The sequence below is a fragment of the Ricinus communis genome, chromosome 4 (assembly GCF_019578655.1).
Source record: "Ricinus communis isolate WT05 ecotype wild-type chromosome 4, ASM1957865v1, whole genome shotgun sequence".
In the NCBI taxonomy this organism is placed as follows: Eukaryota; Viridiplantae; Streptophyta; class Magnoliopsida; order Malpighiales; family Euphorbiaceae; genus Ricinus; species Ricinus communis.
In genome coordinates this window covers 29,029,279-29,051,191 of record NC_063259.1, presented here as the reverse complement: position 1 = coordinate 29,051,191, position 21,913 = coordinate 29,029,279, and the positions used below count along the sequence as shown (strand labels likewise).

General features: G+C 36.1%; 1 protein-coding gene across 1 annotated transcript; it reads right to left on the bottom strand.

Moving 5' to 3' along the window:
- Positions 1-8,187: 8,187 nt before the first annotated feature.
- LOC8289622 (leucine-rich repeat receptor-like protein kinase TDR) lies at positions 8,188-12,821 on the bottom strand. The gene is made up of 2 exons (XM_048373196.1): positions 9,649-12,821; positions 8,188-8,849 (listed from the first exon to the last, which is right to left on the bottom strand). Exons 1-2 carry the CDS (start codon positions 12,329-12,331, stop codon positions 8,422-8,424), a joined length of 3,111 nt encoding a protein of 1,036 aa, XP_048229153.1. The 5' UTR covers positions 12,332-12,821; the 3' UTR covers positions 8,188-8,421.
- Between the last annotated feature and the right edge of the window lie 9,092 nt (positions 12,822-21,913).

Here is a 21,913-nt window from a genome sequence, read left to right as displayed (position 1 = left end):
AATAATGAAAACTGAAGGCTACAGCTCGATGTGTAGTGTCATAGGGATCATCATGTCAGGGGCCACCCTACCAAAACTAATCAGAAAATCCAAACTAGCGGAGGAGGAAATCTTTGTAAACTTGTTTGGCCCACTCTACACATTGAAGGTTGGATTGATAGAAGATTTCTGAAATTATTCTGATGTGTTAATTATATATATGGGCTCATCACTGATCCTGTATACACGAAATGCGGGGCCTGATTCAAGTGTTTTCAATGTGAGCCGAGAGCTGTTCATTCTATAATCCTCATGCTGTAAACTCAAGGCAGGAGAATGTTCTCAAGCTAAGACCATAAAGAGGCACCTCGTCATGGAAGGTCTTTCTGCTCTTTTGGACTTCGATAGCCGAGTTAGCCCTTTTGGATCATAGAAGAAACAGATCGTGCAACAATTAGTTCATTACCAATGGATCGAGAGAAGAGAAGGAAGAAATTTAGAAAGCCATATGAGAGAGTATGATGGTCCTTGATGAAATGGAAAACTTGCTTGATTTTATTCTCAATCGACCTCTCCTTATATAGAGAAGTGATAATACAAAATGACAGGGAGATACAAGGTGGGAATCTTATCTTGATTTCCCACTTATAAAAGTGAAGACCCATAATACACTGACCGACAGCTCAAAGACTAATAATACACGGACCGACAACTTCACATGCATCTTAAGACAAAAAGTCTTAATAATGCTGCTACTATACACATGTGGAAAATAATGCACCGAAAGATGAAATTGACATCTCATCTTTTTTATTGTATTATTATGGAAGAGAAAACTTGTCTTGATATCCAGCACACACAACCACTATCTTTTGAATTATTGAGTAGAGTGTTTGTCTTGATGTCCAGCACACACACCACGTATTTAGAAAATACTGTCATAGTGATCATCATCCATTGGCTGAGAATCTTGCATGATAGCATCCTTCTGTTCATTGGTCAGGCTTGGATCATCCAGTGGGGTCGGAAGTATGGGAAAGTTGAAATGTCCAATGGGGTGTTCAGACCACAGATGTCCATTGAAAGTGCAGACTAATGGTGTAGAGACATCAGTCGTTCCTAATTCATTTTTTAGTTGGAGGGCCTGCTTCAGATCTTTTGTGATTGGTGGAGGAGCAAGATGCAAAGGTACATCAAGTGTTCTCCAATAATGGCAGATATTTTGAGTTGCAGAAGTGTCTTCCGAGAACTGAAGGTAAGGCCTGTGGAAGATGAAAATGGCATGGTATTCCGAAGCTCTGGGATTATTGTTTGTAAATAATCTGTTCTCATGCATAAGCTTAAGGAGTTCCCTTATCCATTGGTATGGAATTTTGAACCAAGTGAGGTATCTCTATGGATATGATCCCGAATTTATTTCATTATTGAAGAAATGTAAGAGATCCATAATGGGAATTTCAATAGCATGATGACAAACTGTAGAGAGACACCATAAGAACCATAATTCACTTTCAATCTGCGGATGGGTAGGAGACAGGTGATAAATCAGACACCAAGGGTAATATGGGAAAAAGAAGTTGGGTTGGATGGATAGTGAGAAAGTTTGTTGAAAGGTTGCCAAATAATGGAACATCATATTTCTGGCAAAATCAGTGACCTGTTTGGTTGTGAGGTTGGTGGAAAGATCTGGTGGTGAGGGAGGTTGCAGAGTGGTTTTTGAAGATGAAGAAGCCATAAAGATTATAGGAAGATTTACTGTCGAGGTGAGGAGGACTATAGGTTGATTTTGTGGTTTAAAAAGTCTGGATAAGAAATCTGGAATTAGATTTCTCGTCCCTTTTATATGTTGAACTTCAAAATCATACCTGCTGAACCATGATTGTAACCGCAATAATTGAGGTTCTGGTAAGGCTTTCTGGTTGGATTCAAGGATTTTTGGAAAAGAAGAATTATCCATCCGAACTAGGAAGTGTTGTCCAATCAAAAAGAATTCGAATTTCTTTATCCCATATTTGACTGCCAAAATCTCCTTACAGATTGTGTGGTAATGTCTTTCTGAGGAAGAAAACTGTCCAGATGCATAACCACACAGTTGTTCTTTGCCATTGAGGTTTTCAAGGAGGATGGCCCCCCATGTATAATCAGACGCATCTGTCTGGAGAATGAGCTTTCCTATGGATGGGATAGTAAGAGGTGGAGGATTGTGAGCCAGTTCTTTTAGTTTTTGGACAGTTGTAGTCTGCTCTGCTCCCCAAGGAGGAGGGTCCTTCTTGAGCATCTTTGAGAGATGGCACATGTAACTAGACAGGTGTGGTATGGCTTCTCTGACATAATTCAGAATCCCAAGGAACTGTTGAATTTGTTTTACTGAGAGATTTTCTTCTGGAAAGTGATCAAGTTCCTTTGTCAGATGGGGACCATACATGTATTGGCCATTTTTGAATTGCATGCCAAGGAATTCTATCTCTTGTCGGCCAATAAGACTCTTCTTTTCTGACAGCATAATGCCATATTTTTGAATAATGGCGAGGAATTGTTTTAGGAGTTGATGATGTTCCTCAGCTGTTTCCGAGAATAGGAGAATGTCATCGATGTAGGTCAAAGAGGAGTAAAGGATAGGCCCAAAGATCTCAATCATGGTCTTTTGAAATTGTGAAGGGGCCGTTTTGAGCCCAAAAGGCTTGACTGTCCATTGATACTGGGCATTAGGGATACAAAAGGTTGTTTTGTATCTCTCTGAGGGCTGGATATCCAGCTGCCAAAAGCCCACTTTCAGGTCAAATTTGGAATAGAATTGGGCCTTCTGGATATGGACCTTGAGGTTTGAGATTCGAGGGAGAGGGAATTTATTGTCTTGTAAGAAATGGTTTAGGGGCTTGTAGTCTATGACAAGTCTCTTTTTTCCTCGTATCTTTTCAGACCGTTTCTCCACATAAAAGGCTTGACAAGCCCATTGTGAGGTTGTGGGCTCAATGAGACCTTGCTGTAACAGGGTTAGGCATTCTGATCTGGCAAGGGCTAGATCTGTAGAAGACATTTCCAAATGTGTGGCCTTTGTGGGGTTGATATCCTCATTGAGCTTGAAAGGGAGACTGATATAGAACTGGGGATTTTTCCATAGTGGAAGAGGGTGTTGGAAGTGTGAATGAGATTCTGGACAAAAGAGAAGGAATTTTTCTGTGTATTACAAGAATGGTGGACCGGTATCTGGTATAGTGAACAGATTTGAGGTCTCTGTGTATGGCCGAAATTGTCTTTTGAATTTTATACCAGTGGGAAGAATCTGGAGCTTCTAAGCTTGATGATAAACATCAAACCCTATTAGGATGTCCTTGCTTGGAAGATCCGAACCAATGATATGCGTCCATACTACGCAATCAGGGAAAAACTGTATCCCAATTTTCTGTTTTGTGATCAGAGTAGTTTTGAAGGTTTGACTATTGGCTGCCTTGAAAAACTGATCATGGGGCTTCCAGTATTCAGATGGAAGGACCTCTGGATTCATCATACTTCTTTGAGCTCCAGTGTCAAAGAAAGCTATAACTGGAACAGGTTTTTCATATTTTGAGGGTAGGATTTGTATAGGAACATAGGGTACTGGAGAGATTTTGGTTACAGTCGAGAGAATTCGGGAGTAGCTGAGCTAAGCCGGGGAGTGGATGTGGAGAGAACGGGTACTGCATTACATCTCTCAGAATGTCTTCTTCTTTTTCCTCTCTCAAAGAGAGACTGATCATCAAGATTGGGATCTCGCTATCATCCGAGTCTGAAGAGGACCCTTCTGAGGATTCCGTGGAATCTGAATATTCCGCCTCAATCCCAAAAAGACTTTCTGGAGTAAGATTATCCTATTCTGAGAGGAGAGATTCTATATCCTCTTCAAATGAGTATGGAATGGACATAGACATACTGACTTGTTGAATCATTTTTGCTGATTTTTTCGAATTCTGGGGACAATTCTTAGCATAGTGTCCCTTTTTTCTGCAGATGTAGCATCTGTCAGATTTGTGACCTTGATTCCGCTTCTTCCGGAAATATCTGAACCCTTTTGAGCGCGTCTTTCTTTGTCTGAACTCCTTATTCCTGCGCGGGTATTTTTAGAAATGATACCCAGTCTTCTTCTTATGATTGGAATAGACGCAGGTTGAGGGCTTGCACTTGATCTTGAGATGATTTTTATTACAAGCTTTTTGAACTATTAAATCTCGTTGAGATAGCCTTCTGAACAAATCCTGTTGGTCACAGAGTCTCTTGATGGAAGAGAGAGTGAATTGCCAAATTTCTCCAAGAGTGATGGAGGTGACCGGTTTCTTTGTTGCAGCAATCATGTTGTTAACCTCTGGTTGTATTTCATCTGGTAATGAGGCGATGAAAGTATACTTCAGTGTATCATCACCATCATATCCTCCGATGACATAATAAAGTTTAGACATAGCAGAATAATGTCTTTCCAGATCCTTCATTTTTAACGAACAACATTTTCGATCAAAGAATTCTTATTTTTGTTGTCGTATGACAAGATCATAACTTCTAAGGAACTGGTTATGGAGGACTGTAACCGCTGCTGATGGAGTTGGCAGTGTCACAAATTGAAGCCTGGTATACTCAGGCTGTGACTGAAACCAATCTCTCAAACTTCCTGTGAACCTTGTGACGAATTCGGCAAGAACTTTTTTGAGTGTGGCCCCTTCAAGGGTCATTTGGAGATCGATCCATGCCAAGAATTCAGAAAGCTTGTCCTTCCATTTTGATGGAGACAGGTCATCAAAGGAGAACCAAGGTCCCATACCAGTTGTCGGTTTTGACCTTGGGTATGGAGCTCCAGTAGGGGCAAAGAATGACTGTGCATCCTCATCCTCAGGTTCCACTACTTCTGGGCTGGGATCAGTAGTAGAAGTATTCATCAGAATTTTAGTGATATCCGCCATTTCTGAGATGTTTGAGGAGAAATCAGAATTATAGGGACTGATGAGAGATTGTTCTGGTAATTTTTCTTTAGAGGCTAAAGAAGGGGAGATTTTCTTTTGCTGGGTTCTTGAGTCTCTTGGGTAAAGATGAGAGAAAGTGCCAAAGGGCTGGTAGAGAGTTTCTTGTTGTTGTCCTGGCTGTGGGAGAAAAGGAAATGAAGAATAGTATGAGGGAGCAATAGCAGAAGATGTAGAAGCTGCTGATGTAAAAGATGGGATCGTAGCAGTCTGACCTCTTCGAAGATCATGTTCAATCTGGTTAATTTGCCTTTTTAGCCTGGTAATTTCCTTTTCCTTCTGGATGAAGGCTGGAGTGATTGGCTGAGGAACTCGAAGCTCTTTGTCAAGAGCTTGATATTTGGCAGTGAGTGTTGAATAGAGTTGGAGTACTTCTTGAGAGAATGTATCCAACTTGTGGTCTAGTTTATGAGCCAGATGTAGAGCTTGATCCAGTTTTCCATCTATTTTCTTTAGATAGGAATTCTGGACAATGGAATTTGAAGTTTGCCAGTTCAGAACCTCTTCTGGTGGTGTGAGGGGTTCTATGGATCCGGAGGGAGTAATCCTTAAGGGAAGGATTTCCGATCTCTTATTCTCAGTCTTCCCTAAAGGAAGGAAATCTTCTGGCTGAAACATATAACAACTTTGGATTGCATGGGGTGGTTGTACTGCTGGTAGATCAGCCTGGATCTCCTTTCTGCAAGTTGCAGAAGGACTTTTTCCAAATTCAATTCCCAATTGGGTCAAAAGTTCTTTCATTTCATCAAAAGAGATGTCAAGAACAGTCTTTCCTTCTTTTGCAAGAAGGTCTAAGGCCTCGTTGAACATTGGAAGCGGTGTTTTGCTCTGGCTTTGTTTCTGGGGAATGCCCATCCAAGGACCGTCTGGATCCCGGTCATCCGGCCTTAGTTCCATAGCTGAGCATGGAGAGTCTGGAGTCATAACTCGTGGATTTTTGTTAGAATGCTGAAAACAAGGTTCAGCAAAATCGAGATCATCTTCACAGGTGCATCCTGGTTGGCACATTCCTGGGTCAACATCCCAGATGAAGTGTCCTTTTACTTTAGCAGCATAGATCTGATGTCCAGAGGACTAGAATGAATGGATAGGGATCTTCTCCCTTGGTTTAGATACAGGTTGTATCATTGATGCCTGGAAGATAGATGGTGCAGAAGAAGATTCTCCTGTTTTTGTGAAGATCGTTTTTACTATTCCGTCCTTTTGATTGACAAAAAGAGGGTCGGTGGCTTGAACAGGCTTAGCTTGGGATACCTGAAGCTTTTCATAGTTGGTTACCCATTCAGTTGGGATCAACTTTTGCAGATCTTCTTTTTCCAGCTGCCTTGGGGCCTGGACAATTGTAGGAATCTGGCCAGAGTCAGCCATAATGAACAAAGCATCAGAGGAGGCTTAGAAGCCTGGGATTTGGAGATTAAAGGCATGATCCTGTAATCTGTAGACTATCTGATGATGTAGGGTCGCAGAGAGAGCATCAATTACTTGATTTGCCCCCGTGATCTGGACTTGTACTTTGAGTGCAGTTGATAGGTAGGGATCGTTGAGGGATAGATTGAAATTGGGAAAGAAAGTCAAAACAACACTGCCTTTGTTAAGTGTTGTGACTATCGTGCCAATTACTGCATGTTTGTACCTAAGATATCTGGTGTCCAGCAGTGACACACGGGCTGTAACCAGCAAACCCATCCTTCCATGATAGGATAAGACTAGTCTGACAGCTCCGAGATGGAGATGCGTATAGCCTTGTTTCCTCCATTGTTCTATGAAGGATGTTGGGATCTCAAGGGTGACATACTGCTCCTGTGTGGTAGCAGTGAGAGAACATTGAGAAAGGGAAGAAGATTGTACATATTCTTTAACAGAAAGGGGTTGTTTGTGGATAATTTGATTGAGCGTCTTTCTAACAAAATTTTATTTTTTAAAGATATTATACGGGTTTATAATAGATACAAGGGTGTTTTCAACTTGGACGTTCTCAGGTATGTGAGAAATTTTTACAACATGGTCTATTTTGTTGGATATGGTTTTTTTGCAAAAAGTGGAGAGTTGCAGGGTAGAAGTGTGAGTAGTAATTTCTGAAGATATAGTGGTTGAGTTTCTCTTCTCTGTCACCAAGGCTCTGATACCAATGGGAGTCGAGAGCTGTTCATTATATAATCTTCATGCTGTATATTAAAAAAAAAATTAAAATTTAGTAAACTATTTATATTTTACTTTTTATTTTATTTATATTTTTAGGAATATTAATAATTTTAATTTTTTAAAATATTTTATCAAATAAAATAAAATTGAAACTATCGATTAATAAAATATGTTAAACTTAAATAATGAAGAGGGATAGTATTAGAGATGCTATAATCTTGAGCTTATCTAAGTGTGGGCGGCATAAGTATACTATAGAAAGTTATATATCTTTTGACAAGAATGTGCACCTTTTGAACTATGCCAATTATTTATTTTCTTTTTAGTTTCTTTGTAATACTTTTTTTTTTCAAATTTAGTTTCTTTATAATACCCAAGAATCCATCTTAATAAAAAGAATTTAAAAGGTAATTTATTTGGTGTCACATGACACCATATGTCATGTATATTTTAAGTGATTAGATTTCTTAGATTTAGTTACAATTATTGGATGAAAAACTTATTAATAGAATAATAGTTTATTTTTTAAAATATTATATGTAATATAAGTGTAAAATTCAGTGATATTTATATTTTATTCTATCAATTATATAAATTTTTAAGAAAAAGATTAACAATTTAACTTTTATTAAAGATAAAAATTGTATGACACCGGAATTATATAATACCAAATAATGACCCAATTTGAAAACACTAAAACCCAAAAACAGAAAAATTGTGGTTAGTTCTCTGCTTGCATGTGGCAATGCCGGAGCATATATGTAAAACTCATTACAAGAATGAAGAAGAAGACATGCCTGGCAAGGTTGCAATATTGATTGGAATTAACGGAGTGATGCCCTTTTGTTCTTTTCTCTTTAATAAATTTGAAATGGTAAATTTATTGATGTTAAAGGGCAATTGAAGATGAAGGAAATGGACACCATACATGCATGCGAAGTGAGTGACTTTAAGCCTTCAGTGTGATATTGGTATTGCACTCTTTTGCTATCTTTAATGGGCAATTTTGGTCTAAGAAGGGAGCGCCTTTTCATGATTGCAAATCTTGCTACTTTTGGCCCACTCACTCACCATTCCATACTAAAGATCATCAACACTCCAAATTTATGTGTCAATAACAAAAGTTATGTCCCAAACAGAAAAATCAAAAGAAAATTAGAACAAAAACACTTGAAATTTTCCACTGGAAAAAATAAAAATAAAAAGGTAAGAAAATTCACTTCTCCTATACCAATACCCCCACCATTTGGAAAATAACATTAACCAAAAGAAAAGATAAAAGAAAAGAAACAAGTAATGTAAAATTAATCATATATTAACATTCCATAGTAGGCTTTTGTGCAATTGCACCACCAGCAGTAACTATGTTATCACCCACAACCCCACCACCACTGCTAACTAAACTTCCGGCCAATTTCCTCTTAGGCTTAGCTTCTTGCAACATCAACACTACATCCCTCATGGATGGCCGGTCCGCTGGATTGCGGCTGGTGCAAAGCAATGCAATTCTAAGCATTTGCATCATTTCCTCCCTCACTGATGCAATTGATGCTCCTGCGTTCTTGTCCAAAATGTCATTGACACCATCTTTAGTCTTGATTTTAGACCTTACCCAGTCCACAATGCTATTGCCATCCCCAAATTCAGCATCAACCGATCTTTTACCACTTATAATCTCCATCAGCACTACTCCGAAGCTGTAAATATCACTCTTTTCATCAACCTGTAAAGTATAAGCATATTCTGCAAGGGCAAACAAACAAGACGCCAACCCACTAATTAATCATCCCCTCTGGGAAAATAAATTGACACGCGTTATCAAGCTTCAATCAAGAAGTCAAAAACTGCAATCAAGTATAAGTTTTGTTTCTTGACGCGGGGTCCATTTATATTTTAGTGTATCTGACAAAAATAGAGAAGAAATAGAAAAGAGGAATTTAAAAGAAAAGAAAAGGTAAGTAACAGTTGAGGCGCAAATAGTGCGCCATGCACAAAATCAGTTGAGGAATTCTTGGCTCTAAAAAGAAAGAGATGACGTGCGCTGCCCTGTAGTATTAGCCCACTCTTTGGAACGGAAAAATCAAGATATCCTTTGCTTTTACCCAAAGATAAAAGGGAAAACAATGGATGGTTGGCTTTTATATATAAATATAATTAAGAAAATAACCCACCAAAAGTATGTTTTTGATGTTACCCATTTGTAGTGGTGGTGGCGGATTTGATCGTCTCCCAACAAAACAAACAAAAACCCAAAAAGGCATCCAAGATAAAAAACGTGAACAACCTCTAACACTATTGCTTATGAACAACCCAAGATTTGGTCTGACAAGGAAAGAAAGGAAATCAAGAAGGCACTAAAGCATGAACAAAATTCCTTTTTTTTGTTTCCTAATGTGTAATGGAATGATCTAGCATCTCTCTGTTTAATGATTTTAGGATTTCCATTCAAATTTTCAAATAAGTGACTGAGATTCATACGTAACGCCATCCATTGCGAGTCTGTAATGATTCGAAATAATTAAAAGAACAAAAGTAAATTCACCTGGTGCGATGTAACCATAAGACCCAGCAATCACCGACATGGATTCGTCACTTTGGATCAACTTGGCCACACCAAAATCAGCCACTCTAGCCTCCATCTCACCATCCAAAAGAATATTACTAGGCTTAAGATCGCGATGCACAATCACTGGATCACAGTCGTGGTGAAGATAACAAATCCCCTGAGCAACACCTAGAGCAATTTTGTACCTCGTAAACCAATCAGCTACTAGATTTTCTCCCTTACTTTTACCATGCAGTAAATCTTCTAAATTCCCATTTGGCATATACTCATACAACAGCATTGTACACTCTCTGTTGCTGCAGCACCCTAACAATCTCACTATATTCCTATGCCTCACATTCCCCAGCACATCCACCTCAGCTAAAACCCCTCGCCTCCGTCTGATATTCTCCTTATGTTTACCCCACAGTTTCTTCACCGCTATGATCTCGCCACCTGGCATCTCCGCTTTATATACAGTCCCTGTAGACCCCATCCCTATGATCTTATCGGTCATCGAAAGACACTCCAGCACATCATCAGCCGTGAAATTTAGCCTTTGGAAAGCGGTTAATTTCCACGGTCCGATCTCACGCTCGTCGTCGTTGAATTTCCGGTTGTAGTTAGCATGGAAGCATCTGGTTCCAGCGACGAGCACGAATAAGCCAATACCAAACGCAGCCGCCATGATCCAAACGATCGCTCCGGCGGTTTTCTTAGGCTGTTGGTGGCGATGGACCTCAACCTCTCCGGCTGTCAACGTGTCCATTGCGCAGGGCTTTGCTAAAACACGGCCGCAGAGGCCTTCATTCCCGGAAAATGACGACGGATGGAGGTTTGGGAAAATTGTACCAGAACCTGGAATTGGACCCGTTAAACGGTTAAAGGAGACGTTGAAGCTCTCTAAAGTGGTGCAATTATCGAAATTAGAGGGGATTGAGCCAGTGAGAAGGTTATGGGAAAGGTCAACGTCAGTGATAGCTGGAAGTGTAGAAATCTCCCATGGAATTATACCGGTGAGAGAGTTGCGGCTTAAATTTAAGCATATAAGCTTCTCGCAGTGACCAATATCCCAAGGAATTGTACCGTTTAACGAATTATCATGCAATTCGATTTTGTACACACTTCTGCAACCGATAAAATTTGGAAGTTCGCCTCTGATTTTGCTTGAACTTGCTGAAAATATCTGTAAATTCGGGGCGTTCCATATGTTACCTGGCAATTTTCTGTCGAAGGAGTTTTCTGAGATGTTTAAGTATTGTAGCTGCGGCGCATTGCCAATATCCTCAGGGATTTCTCCTGTGAAGTTGTTGTTGCTCAAGTCTACAAAAGATAGGTTTGGCAAGAGACCAATGCCATGTGGAATCGAACCGTTGAGTTGATTATCTTGAATTCTGAACCTTGTTAAAGTGGTACAGTTTGATAATGAATCAGGCAAACTTCCAATCAACTTGTTGGAGAAGAGTAAGAGCTTGAATAGCTTGTTTCCCTGGCAAAGATTTGGAGGAACTGGACCACTTAAAGAGTTGTTGGACACGTCTAGCCATAATAACTTGCCATTGGAACCCAGCTTTTGAGGAAGAAATCCTGTTAGCCGGTTGTTCCAGAGGCATAGTGTTTCAATATTAGGCAATTCACCAATTCCAAGTGGTATTTCACCGACTAATTGGTTTTTCATCAAGCTTAACCTGGTTAGCTCTTTCAAAGAAGACAACCCCACTGGTATTGTTCCCGTAAGATGATTATCAGACAAATCAAGAACCTTTAGACTTTTTAAATTTGTAAGACTCACCGGAATCTCACCACTAAAATTGTTCTGGAAGAGTAACAGAGTTTCGAGCTTAGTTAGATTTCCCAATTGTTGTGTGAGATTACCAGAGAGAGAACAGCATGAGATATCCATGTAGCGGAGATTGCTTAACAATGCGAACTCCTCAGGTACTTTCCCTGTGAACTTATTGTATCCAATCTCCAACCGCTGAAGCTGGTTCAAAAATCCTAACTGAGGTGGCAGAAGGCCTTCTAAAGCATTTCCAGCCAAGCCAAGAAACTTCAATCGCTGAAAACTTCCATATCCCAACGGAATTTCTCCTTCGAAATAGCTTCCCGTGAGGTTGAGCCGCTCCAAGTAAGGTAGCGCTACAAACTCTGTTGGTAATGGACCAGTGAAATTATTACTATATGCATGGAAGACCCTTAGAAACCTGAGCTTGGAAATTCCAGGAGGAAAGGTTGAATTGAAGCTGTTGTGACTTATATCAATAGTCCTGAGCTGGGTGAGTTCAAAAATGACTGGTTGGAGAGGCCCATCAAAAGCATTTGAGCTCAAATTCAAGTGAATTAAGCTCTTTAAGTGACGGATTTCATCAGGAATAAGACCAGAAAGACCGCGCCCTGAGAGATCAAGTGATATGATTTGAGCAGTTCTTGGGTCACATTTGATGCCAGACCAAGCACACCAAACTGGACTGCGAAAACCAGGCTTGGAGGATGATTGATCCCAGTCTTGGAAAGTGCCTAAAGGGTCTTGAAGGGAAGATTTAAGGGAAAGAAGAGCATGAAGTTGAAGAGGCTGGGCAGTGGCAGCAGCAGCAGCAGCAGCAGCAGAGATGACTACTAGAAATGTGGGAAGCAAATAGAAGAAGGAGAGTGTAAGACAGAAAAGGAAAGGAGGTTTCATGGTTATGGGGATGTGGGGAATCTGGTTGAGAGATATGTGATGTTATTAAGAGAGGTAAATTTAAGGGAAGGAAGGTTTTGATGGAGAGAGATTATACTTTTTGAGAGTGCTGGGAGCAGAGGGTGTTTCATGATTATGATTATTTTTGCATCAGTGGAATTTTCTTGGTGGGCAGGGAAGGGTATTTGAAGAATGAGAGAGAAACTACGACTCTGTCTCTCTCTCTCCCTCCCTGCAACTATTACTACTACTGTTTCCCGCTACACTCTACAGCTTCCCTTCACTATCCTTTATTTCCAAATTCTTGCAATTTCTTTCTTTTTCTTTCTCCAGCATTTTTCCTTTGTCTGGCTCTCCCTTATACTTTTTTGTTTTATTGGATTTCTTTTCCCTCTCCTTTGTTATCACTTTTCATCATTCTTGTTTCCTTTATCTTTGGCTATCAAATGGGTAAAATATGTGTCACAGAGACAATATGGTCCCTCACAGGATCCAAGAAAGTTATTTCTATTTCCCACCCTCTTCTTACAATTATTTTTAAGACTATGTCTTTCTATTTGTATTTCCCACCTAGGATTTCCAGGTGACAACATTCTGTCTGAGTAGACCACCTTCGTTGAGAGGAGAGCATCGCACCTACGCATGGATAAAACAAAATTTACATTTCCTATTCTGTATGAATTATTAAGGGGCATGGACCGCTGTAGATAATTTATTTTTTTTATTTAAGATTCATCTAATACTAATATAACAAAATTGGTCTCGATAATATATATATATATATATAACATAATTGGTGACCCCAAACAATTTAAGTGACTCGTTGGTTGATTAAAATATGTAATAGTTACATGACATGATTTTAATATTAATCTTCCGATTTATTAGTTAATTTTGTATTGGGGGAAGTGGAGTGGATTGTCAGGATTTCTGATCACAAGAACTAGTATGTCTCCTTGGGAATCATATAAAATTTTAACCAAAATGGCGCGGGGGTTTGAAATTATTTGAAATTCCCCAAAATGTCCCTTGATCGAAAGAAATGGTCATAAAGAGAGGATATGATAATAATATATATATATATATATATAGAGGAGAGGTATTTGTAATGTACAAGCAATCAAGCAAGTAAGAAGGGAAGGCAGAGAGAGAGAGATGGTTTTGCTTTTTGTTTGATCACTCTGTTTGACTTTATGCAAAAAGCATTACCATGATGACCATTTTACTTTGTACATAATTAATGTTTCCATTCCATCAGAGTGCAAGTGTATATATATTTGTTAAAAGAAAAAAGGACAAAACTCCAACTACCCTTGCATTAATTCTTTTTTTCTCTGGTAAAAACATTTGGATTTTGGCATACCTCCATCCAACATCTTTTGCTTTCATTCTTTATCTGTTGCTATCATTTTCATTCTTCAAATATTATTTATCAAACTCATTGCTGTTCAAAGGTCTTTTTCTTATCTGTAATTATTACCTTAAGTTTTTACTTAAACGGTACAATTACCCTTTTCTTTTTAATCATAATTCTCCTTAATAATATATATTGGTAAAGAATAATCTTTAGTTTATAACAGATTCAATCATATGGTAGGAGGAGGGTTTGGCAATATAATGATAGCACTCATTTGTAAGCATAATGGCAAGTCGTTGAAATTTGATTTCCCTATCAATTTCCCATTATCCCCTTTCATAATAAAATTTAGGTGTAGATTTAGTTGGGATAAATAAATAAATAAATACAACTTTTAGAAACTAATCTTAAAATTAATTTAATTGTTCTTTAATTCAAAATTTGGTTTAAGAAATTAGTGTTTTTTATTATATATTTTTATGTGAAATGAAAGTCAGCCGTTGGATATTTGGATTAATGATGCGACGGTAACTGACAAGGAAAACAAACAAAAGAAATTGAGAATAAGAAAAAGAAAAAAACAAATAGAAACTGAAGATGCCACGTAGAGTTTGTAACAACAGGATGACCCGAAGGACAGTTCCGTAGTTGGGTACCTTTTCCAACTGCTTCCTGTTTATTTTATTTTCAAATAATAATAATAATTATTATGAATAAGAAAAAAAATATAAAGAGTTTCTAAAACGAAAAAGAAAAGGAAAGGGTATTGCTGTAATTTAACGTTGAAAGACTTTGGTTTACGCATGGTTCACTACGGCGCGTGCTAAACACTTTGTTCTGATCAAAATACCAAGTGGAGTTCCAAAATCATACAGGTTCCCACTTTTGTTTTCTCACATCGGCCAAACCGAGGAGTTTTTTCTTCCTTTTTTATCCTCTCTCTCTCTCGGTGGAGATTCAAGCTCGCTCCAAAATCTTTATTATTATAATAATTATAAAGATAAAAAGAATAATTAATTATATTTTGATTTCTTTACTTGAGTTAAAATCTTTTTACACTATAAATTAAAGTGTAATTAAATTTAAATTTTACAAGAGAAATGAATGAGAATTATTCCTCTTTAATTTTCCTTTTTTACGTATAAATTTGTATTTACTATAATTAAAAATAATTCTTCGTATGTTCACTTTCATTCACCTTACATTACCCATCGTCAATGTATTAAGAAAATCACCTTATAAATTGATTTGATTATTCTCATTAGTAATCATCTACTTAAGATTTTTTTTTTTAATATTTAACCCTTGATGTCTGTTCTCCGTTGATATCAATTAAAAATTTTGCATCACATTTATAATAGAAAGCTATAGTATTTATATGGGGTAATTACTATTTATCCTGTACATATTATACTATTTATCCATTAATATTTAAAAAATATATTTGGTAAAATATACAAATTGCCCCTTAGAATTTATTTATTATATTAAAATTATTTTATCTAATTTTTATATAAAAAATTATTTTAGCGTCTGTATAAAAATAATTAATTAATATTTTTTAATTACTCTAATTTTTAATATATAATCAAATTTTAGTAAAATTTAATTATCTTAAAAGTATTTATATTATATTAATCAAAATATTGAACATTTATGTAATTTAACTTTAGATTGTTAAAATAAAATAGATATTATAAGTGATTTTATTATAGTAAAATTATAACTTTGATAAGAAGTTTAAGAATCAAATTATATTTTTTTAAAGCACAAGGAGATCTTAATGTAATAAATAAAATATAAGGAACAAGTTATACACTATGTAAAAAATTTAAAAAAATAATATAAAATCAAATTTAATTAATGGTTTCTTAACAGAAACTCTAATGGAAAAGATTTTTAATTTAAACTTGTAAAATAAAAAATTTAATTTTTTAGAAATATCAAAAAATAATTAATATATAGACAAATAATAATTATCCCTGTTTATATTGCATAACCCATCGACGGGCGCGGTCCTCGACCAAAAAGAAATACAAATCTTATAAATTGAAAAATAAAAAGAGAAGTTTCGATTAGACGAAGGAGACCATATTTGGTAAAGCTGAAAGGGACATGCAAGCGTATTCCCAGTGTTAAAAGGCGTGGTGGTTGAATGGTAAATACTCAATCCAACGACAACCATCACCACCCTACACCAGTATGTTGAATATGTTCGTGTGTATATATATATATATATATGTATTTATTAGAATAAATTAAACTTAAAATTAAAGTGGATAAACAATTAAACTTGAAGTGTTGAAATATAGACCTTAACAAAATAAGGAAAAAGGCATGCTGAAGTAGGAGAAGACCTAACCAAGAGAAGATTGTGCAAGTGACAGGAATTGGAAAATGGAAGGGAGGAGGGACAGACAATTCTATAATATGGTTTCTTTTATTTGCTGTTTAGGAGCAGAAGAGTGCAGAGCGGTCGTAAGAAAGAAAGAAGGGCCCGCAGGAAGGAGTGGGTCCTAATTCTAAAACTCGCCGTGTCTCCTTCATTCCCTACCCTTCACTTGTAAAAGTGTAGCATAGCAAAGTGATGTTTTCATGTTCTATTTATTTATTTTTGGATGCCACGTGCCTGCTCATGCGATCATGCTTACAATACAATGCTAACGGCGTGACAATCGTGACCCACTCCCAAACATCTTTGATGATGATGATGATGATCAACGCCACGCCTCTTTTTTTTTTTTTTTTTTCTTCTTCCTGTCCTTCTTCTTTCTTTCTTTCTTTTTTTTTCAAAAAATAACTTGACGGTTTTGTCCGTCTTCTTTTGGCAAATTGACAGCATTATTTCACCATCCCTTTTCTTTCTATAAAAGGAAAAAAAAAAGAAATATCCGGCTTTCTCTTTCTATTTTTCTCATTGATTTGAGCATGACATATCAAAACAAACTCCATTAGAAAATAAATTAAATCCAAATGTGGATATAAACCATCAAATGAGAGAATTATATTTTTCAGAAAAACAACTTGTGTAAACAAACACATTTATGTTAGTCAAACATTTATTTTAACGAGTGGTATTACATACTTGAATTTTAAAATAAAACAATAAATCCAAGAGTATACAGATGAGATAGTAAGGGTCTCTCACAGTTTAACTAAAATTTCAGGATCAAATCTTAAGTATGCAGTTACATTAAAATTTTTAAAGAAATATTTTGACACCCGTAAGAATATATATATATATATATATATATATACCTCGAAAAAGAGAAGAGAATTGATATTTTTCCCACAAAAGATTGGGTTTCAAAATGTGAACTTGCATTTCTAAAATGGACAATTGGAGAAGAAAGAAAAAGAGGAAAGCTACTTCCCTGTGAGCATGAAAAAGAAACAATGATTTTTGTGCCGTATATGTAACCACCACTTTTGTGTTTCCGGAAAAACATATGGAAGGTTGCTATATTTGTTTCTAAGAAATCAAAATGCATCACTTTGATTTCAACATGTGGTCCTAAATCCGTACTCTATGTTTATGGTCACTGCCTCGATCTGCTCTCACATCCAAATTTGACAGAAATTTGGAGCATGTTCAGATTTTCCACCGTATGCCTATTCCTTTGTTCATCAATATAGCACATAATTTGACATGTAACCAACCCTCTAGCTATATACACATACCTAAATTTACCCTCTTTATAATACTATCCAATTAATGCATAGACGACGTTATTGGTGAATATTCGATCGGTTAAATTCAAATTTTAATTTAGCAATTTGATTTAATTGAGCTTAAAGCTGATCTAATGTTTAAACAATTAAATCAAACCAAATTAATCATTTCAATTTACATTTGGATTTGGGTTTTGGTGAGCCCTAAAGAGTAAAGACCAGCAAAGCTAAGAGCCAAAAAAAGAACCCCACACCCATCATCTTATCTTGTAAGCTTGTGGCATGCCTTGCTATAGAGGTCGCAGTTACCTATTACTTTTTCCTCATTTAGGTTCACTTAACTTTGTATGCCTATGTATGGATGGACCAAAATTGAGAAAATTAAATAGGCATCTATTGTCATATAATTGCTGCTTTCTTTGCAATTATTTGAAGCTAGCTTCTAGTTTCTTCACATGCATGTGCCTGTAGCGTTCCCATTAAACTCAGTATGTGCAAACATATTTTTGAATTTGGAGCTCAGCCTTATCTTTAATTTGTTACCTCGAAAATCGAACTTTTTTTACTTTGATTCTCTATTTGATGTTAGACATTTGCACTTCAGGATGATTGTGGTCACGGCTACGGATCGATCTTCCAAGGAAAAGAGAATAATGGGTGTACGAGAGGCAATATGCATGTCGAATCAATATTCAAGAATCTGCTTACTAAATGTGTCCAGAACTATTTATCTGTCAACAATGGATGGAATTTATCTGAAACAATTCGCCTATGTTTCATACGAGAATGTTAATAAAAGCTTATTTTGAAAAAGCATCCGAGTACGAGAATTTTGTAAAGAATCTGTACCACAAAACAGAACCAATATCGTTTCTGAAATTGACCATACACTAGCTAGTAATTTAATCTTGGGTTTTGCATGGTTTTTCTGGTAAGCTGTACGCATCATAAATTTGTACAAGTCAGGAATTCTTTGCTCTTCTTCTTCTTTTTTCTTTTTTCTTTTTGTTCTCCCCCACCATGTGAAGAACTCATGCATGGTAGGCGACTACCTCATAGAAATTAATAATCCTGATCTTAGCTAGTGAATCATGGGTTGTAGAAAGGGTCGACTTGAACAAAATTGGTCATCATTTTCTTTAACAGACTAAACTAATTTCATTAAATAAGCTTTAAGCAATAAGTAAAAGAGGAGAGTTAGCAAGGTAATATTGAGGGTGGGGAGGGGTATGTATGAAGAGGAGCCCTTGGAAACGTCACTGTAAAACAACAATCAATTGCAGAAGCTAAAAGACCCACCACCAGTGACTGTTGTCAGTCAAAATCAACATGTGAAGAGTGGGGTTAGTCAGTCCGTCTATCGCTGATATATAATAACATTGGAAAATATCCCCGATACATGACTGATTCTCTTAATTGTTACATCCTTGTAGATAGTTACCTCACATAACATCAAACATCACATATCCTAAAGTTAAAATAAATCTCCAAAAATAAATATAAAACAAATTCCCCAATGGCCTACTCACAAGCACCAGTTTAATGCCGCGTGGCATGACAGTTTGTGTACAAAAACTGAACTGATAATGTGATGTTGATCATGGTTTTCTTCTTTTCTACAAAAAATAAAAACTATCTTAATTAGTGACACGTGTATGCTAATTGGAATAAAGAATCATAATAAATTGGGTTTGGTGGAATATATAGATGAATGAAAGCATTGCTTTTTCTTTTTTTAGAGTTTGATTTGGTTAGGCAATTCAATCACTTAACGCTAATATATATTAGTTTCATCTGTAAATGGAGAGATATATTTAAAATAAACAAATATTTTCTGGAAATAAATATATATATTGAGAAAACATAACCTGTGGCCGTTAATAGATTGATTGTTTTTGCTGAACATTTGAACTATCAATTTCCATAATTACAAGAAAATGCAGTTCCAGGAAAGTGGCAGCTCTCTTTGTTACATTAGTTGTTACATATACAGCTTGAGGTTGCTTACGCAAAACCTGGAAAAACATATACGGCAATGTGGGAAATTATTTTAGTACATTATATACACTTTTTTTTAGTGATATTACGAGATAATACGGTTTATTATTATTATTATTTTTAAATTGGTTCTGCTTATTTCTAAATTATCTTTTTAAAGAAATGAATCAAAGATAGGTTGTTTTCAAAGAAATGAATCGCTAATTGTAAACCGTATCATCATGGATTCATATAGGCCTTAGGAAATAAGTAACAACTTCTTTAAGCAAACAATTCTGTAACACGGAATGGAATCTGGATAATGCAAAGAGATAAACATTAATACTGCACTGAATGGTACCCAACTAAACTGTACTAGCATGTAAAGCATGTTGTTACCCACTAACAAGGGTCCAAATACACAGCAAAACAAACAAGATTATCATATAAACTGACAAGTTTTAAATCCATATGAGAAAATGGGTAAGGACAGACATCCAAGGTGATGTAGTACAAAGGTGAAAAAGGTAAAGGAGGTGGGGTTCCACAAGGGAATGATGAAAGAATTGAACATATACTTGAGCACAAGAGTGGGCAAGAAAAGAAAAGATGGGTCTTTTTTGCATGGGCCATGACCAATTCCTTTATGTTTTTTTTTTTTTTTTTCAAAAATATGTTGTAGTTTGCCTCCTTAGTGTTTGACTTCACAGTCCAAAACTCATAAATAGTTTCCTCCTGATGACTGTTAGCCTCTTTTTCCCACTGACATTATAACATATCTAATCTCTAATCTCTAAGTGGAGAACAGAATTATTAGAGTTTTGAAGGTAGGTGTAATAGGCATGTGAGAGACCTCTTCTAAGTCAAGACTTTAACATAAGACTTCAGTCTCTAACGCGGTATAATATCCTGATCAGATGGGTTGCTGAGAAACATTCTAATTGACTTGTAAGTTTTAACTATCTACATAGATTCTCCATATATTCCCAAATCAAGATAATTTAGAGTCAATTTCTGCTTAACAAGTCACAACAAAATTGACCCATATAATGCAGTCCTCTTCTTAGCAATTGTTTCAAACAGAATCATGATCAGTTGAATAATCAACCTTAGATCAACTGAATGCAACTTAAATAGTATTGGAGTTACTTTTAGAGCTGTGAGAACTCGAGTTCGAACGCTAACTAGAATCTATTAATTAAGAAGGAAAAATTTATTAAGCATAAGAGAAGAAATAGAGATGCAATTTTTTTTTTTTGAAAAAAAGAGAAATTATAAATCTTGAACAATCGTATTTAATTGTTATATATCAAAGGCTTAATCTCAATTTTTACTATTTATAGAAAAAGTGCCAGTATTTACAAAAACGTCACCTAATTTCTATAATGACAATTCTCTCTTCTAATACTGAAACATAACTACAAACAAAATTAAGGACAAAAGTAGCATTAGCTAATGGATCATAAAATTTTGTTGTTTATAAGGAAACGTCAAAAAATTAATGAAGCTTTTAGGTGAATTAGAAAGGTGAAAAGAGGATAAATTAAGAGATCTATGTGATCACGGAACTAAAACAATTATAATAATCACACATTTGAAACCTTTAATTAGATAGTTGGTTAGTAGTGATTCTTTAATGGCTCAACAGAGATTTGTAACAAAGATCGATAATTTCAGAAGGGTCCCATGTCATCATTACATGTCATGTTCTATCATTTGGTGTTTGTTAAAAAAGATGCTTTAACATGAAGATAGATATACATGTATGAGACCGCCACTTATTTTAAGAGTATGTGAGCAAATGAGAATAGACAGCCAAATGATATATAGACCTTCTAAAGCAATTAAAGAGATATCTGAAGGAAAATAAAATAAAATAAAAAAAGAATTGGGAGGTCTTTTTTGTTTTTGGGAACTTGCCCTAATAACCATTTCTGAAGTAATTAAAAAGAAAGAGCAAATCCTTGCCTTTCTCTTCTATGATGATAATTTTTAAACCAACTAAAGAAAAAAAAAAAAAAAAAAAAGAGGAAGAAGAAAAGATTCTGAGTTTGTGACTCGATAATGGCTCTTATAAAAACTAACTAAAGTGTTTTTGTATTGAAACTTGAAACCAACTTAACATGAAAACTGGCTTGTCAGTTTTCAAGCTAAAATTCAGTAGCTGGAATGGTCAAATTAGGGTTTCTACCATTACAGGTTTTTTGAGGTTACCTCTACTCTGGGATTCGTGAATTCGAACATGTTTCTGGAAATTTTTCTTTTAGCAGATATGTGTCGACAGCCTCATGCAAAGTGAAACATGTACGGGACAGAAAAAGGTAAGGTTTTTATTTCTTTCTTAACTTCTTTTCTCCTTAGTAAAGCATTGCAGTTGCAGAACGATAATTGTGAAAGTGTTTTTGTTACATTAATTGTTACCGACCTGCCATATTCTACCTAGTCCCCAAACCCTAGGATGATTATTCCATTCCAAGACAACATGCCTCAAATAATTCAGGTCCTCCCAACCAATACCAAAATTTGATTTATAAAGCATGACAAGGAGAATGCAAGTTAAGTTTGTGCTCAAGGTT

Bases quoted from the DNA above. Each gene is read 5' to 3' on its own strand.
- LOC8289622 (XM_048373196.1), bottom strand. From the start codon at position 12,331: ATGAAACCTCCTTTCCTTTTCTGTCTTACACTCTCCTTCTTCTATTTG. The intron at 8,850-9,648 runs GTGAATTTACTT...TTGCCCTTGCAG, and splicing joins TTATGGTTACATCGCACCAG to AATATGCTTATACTTTACAG.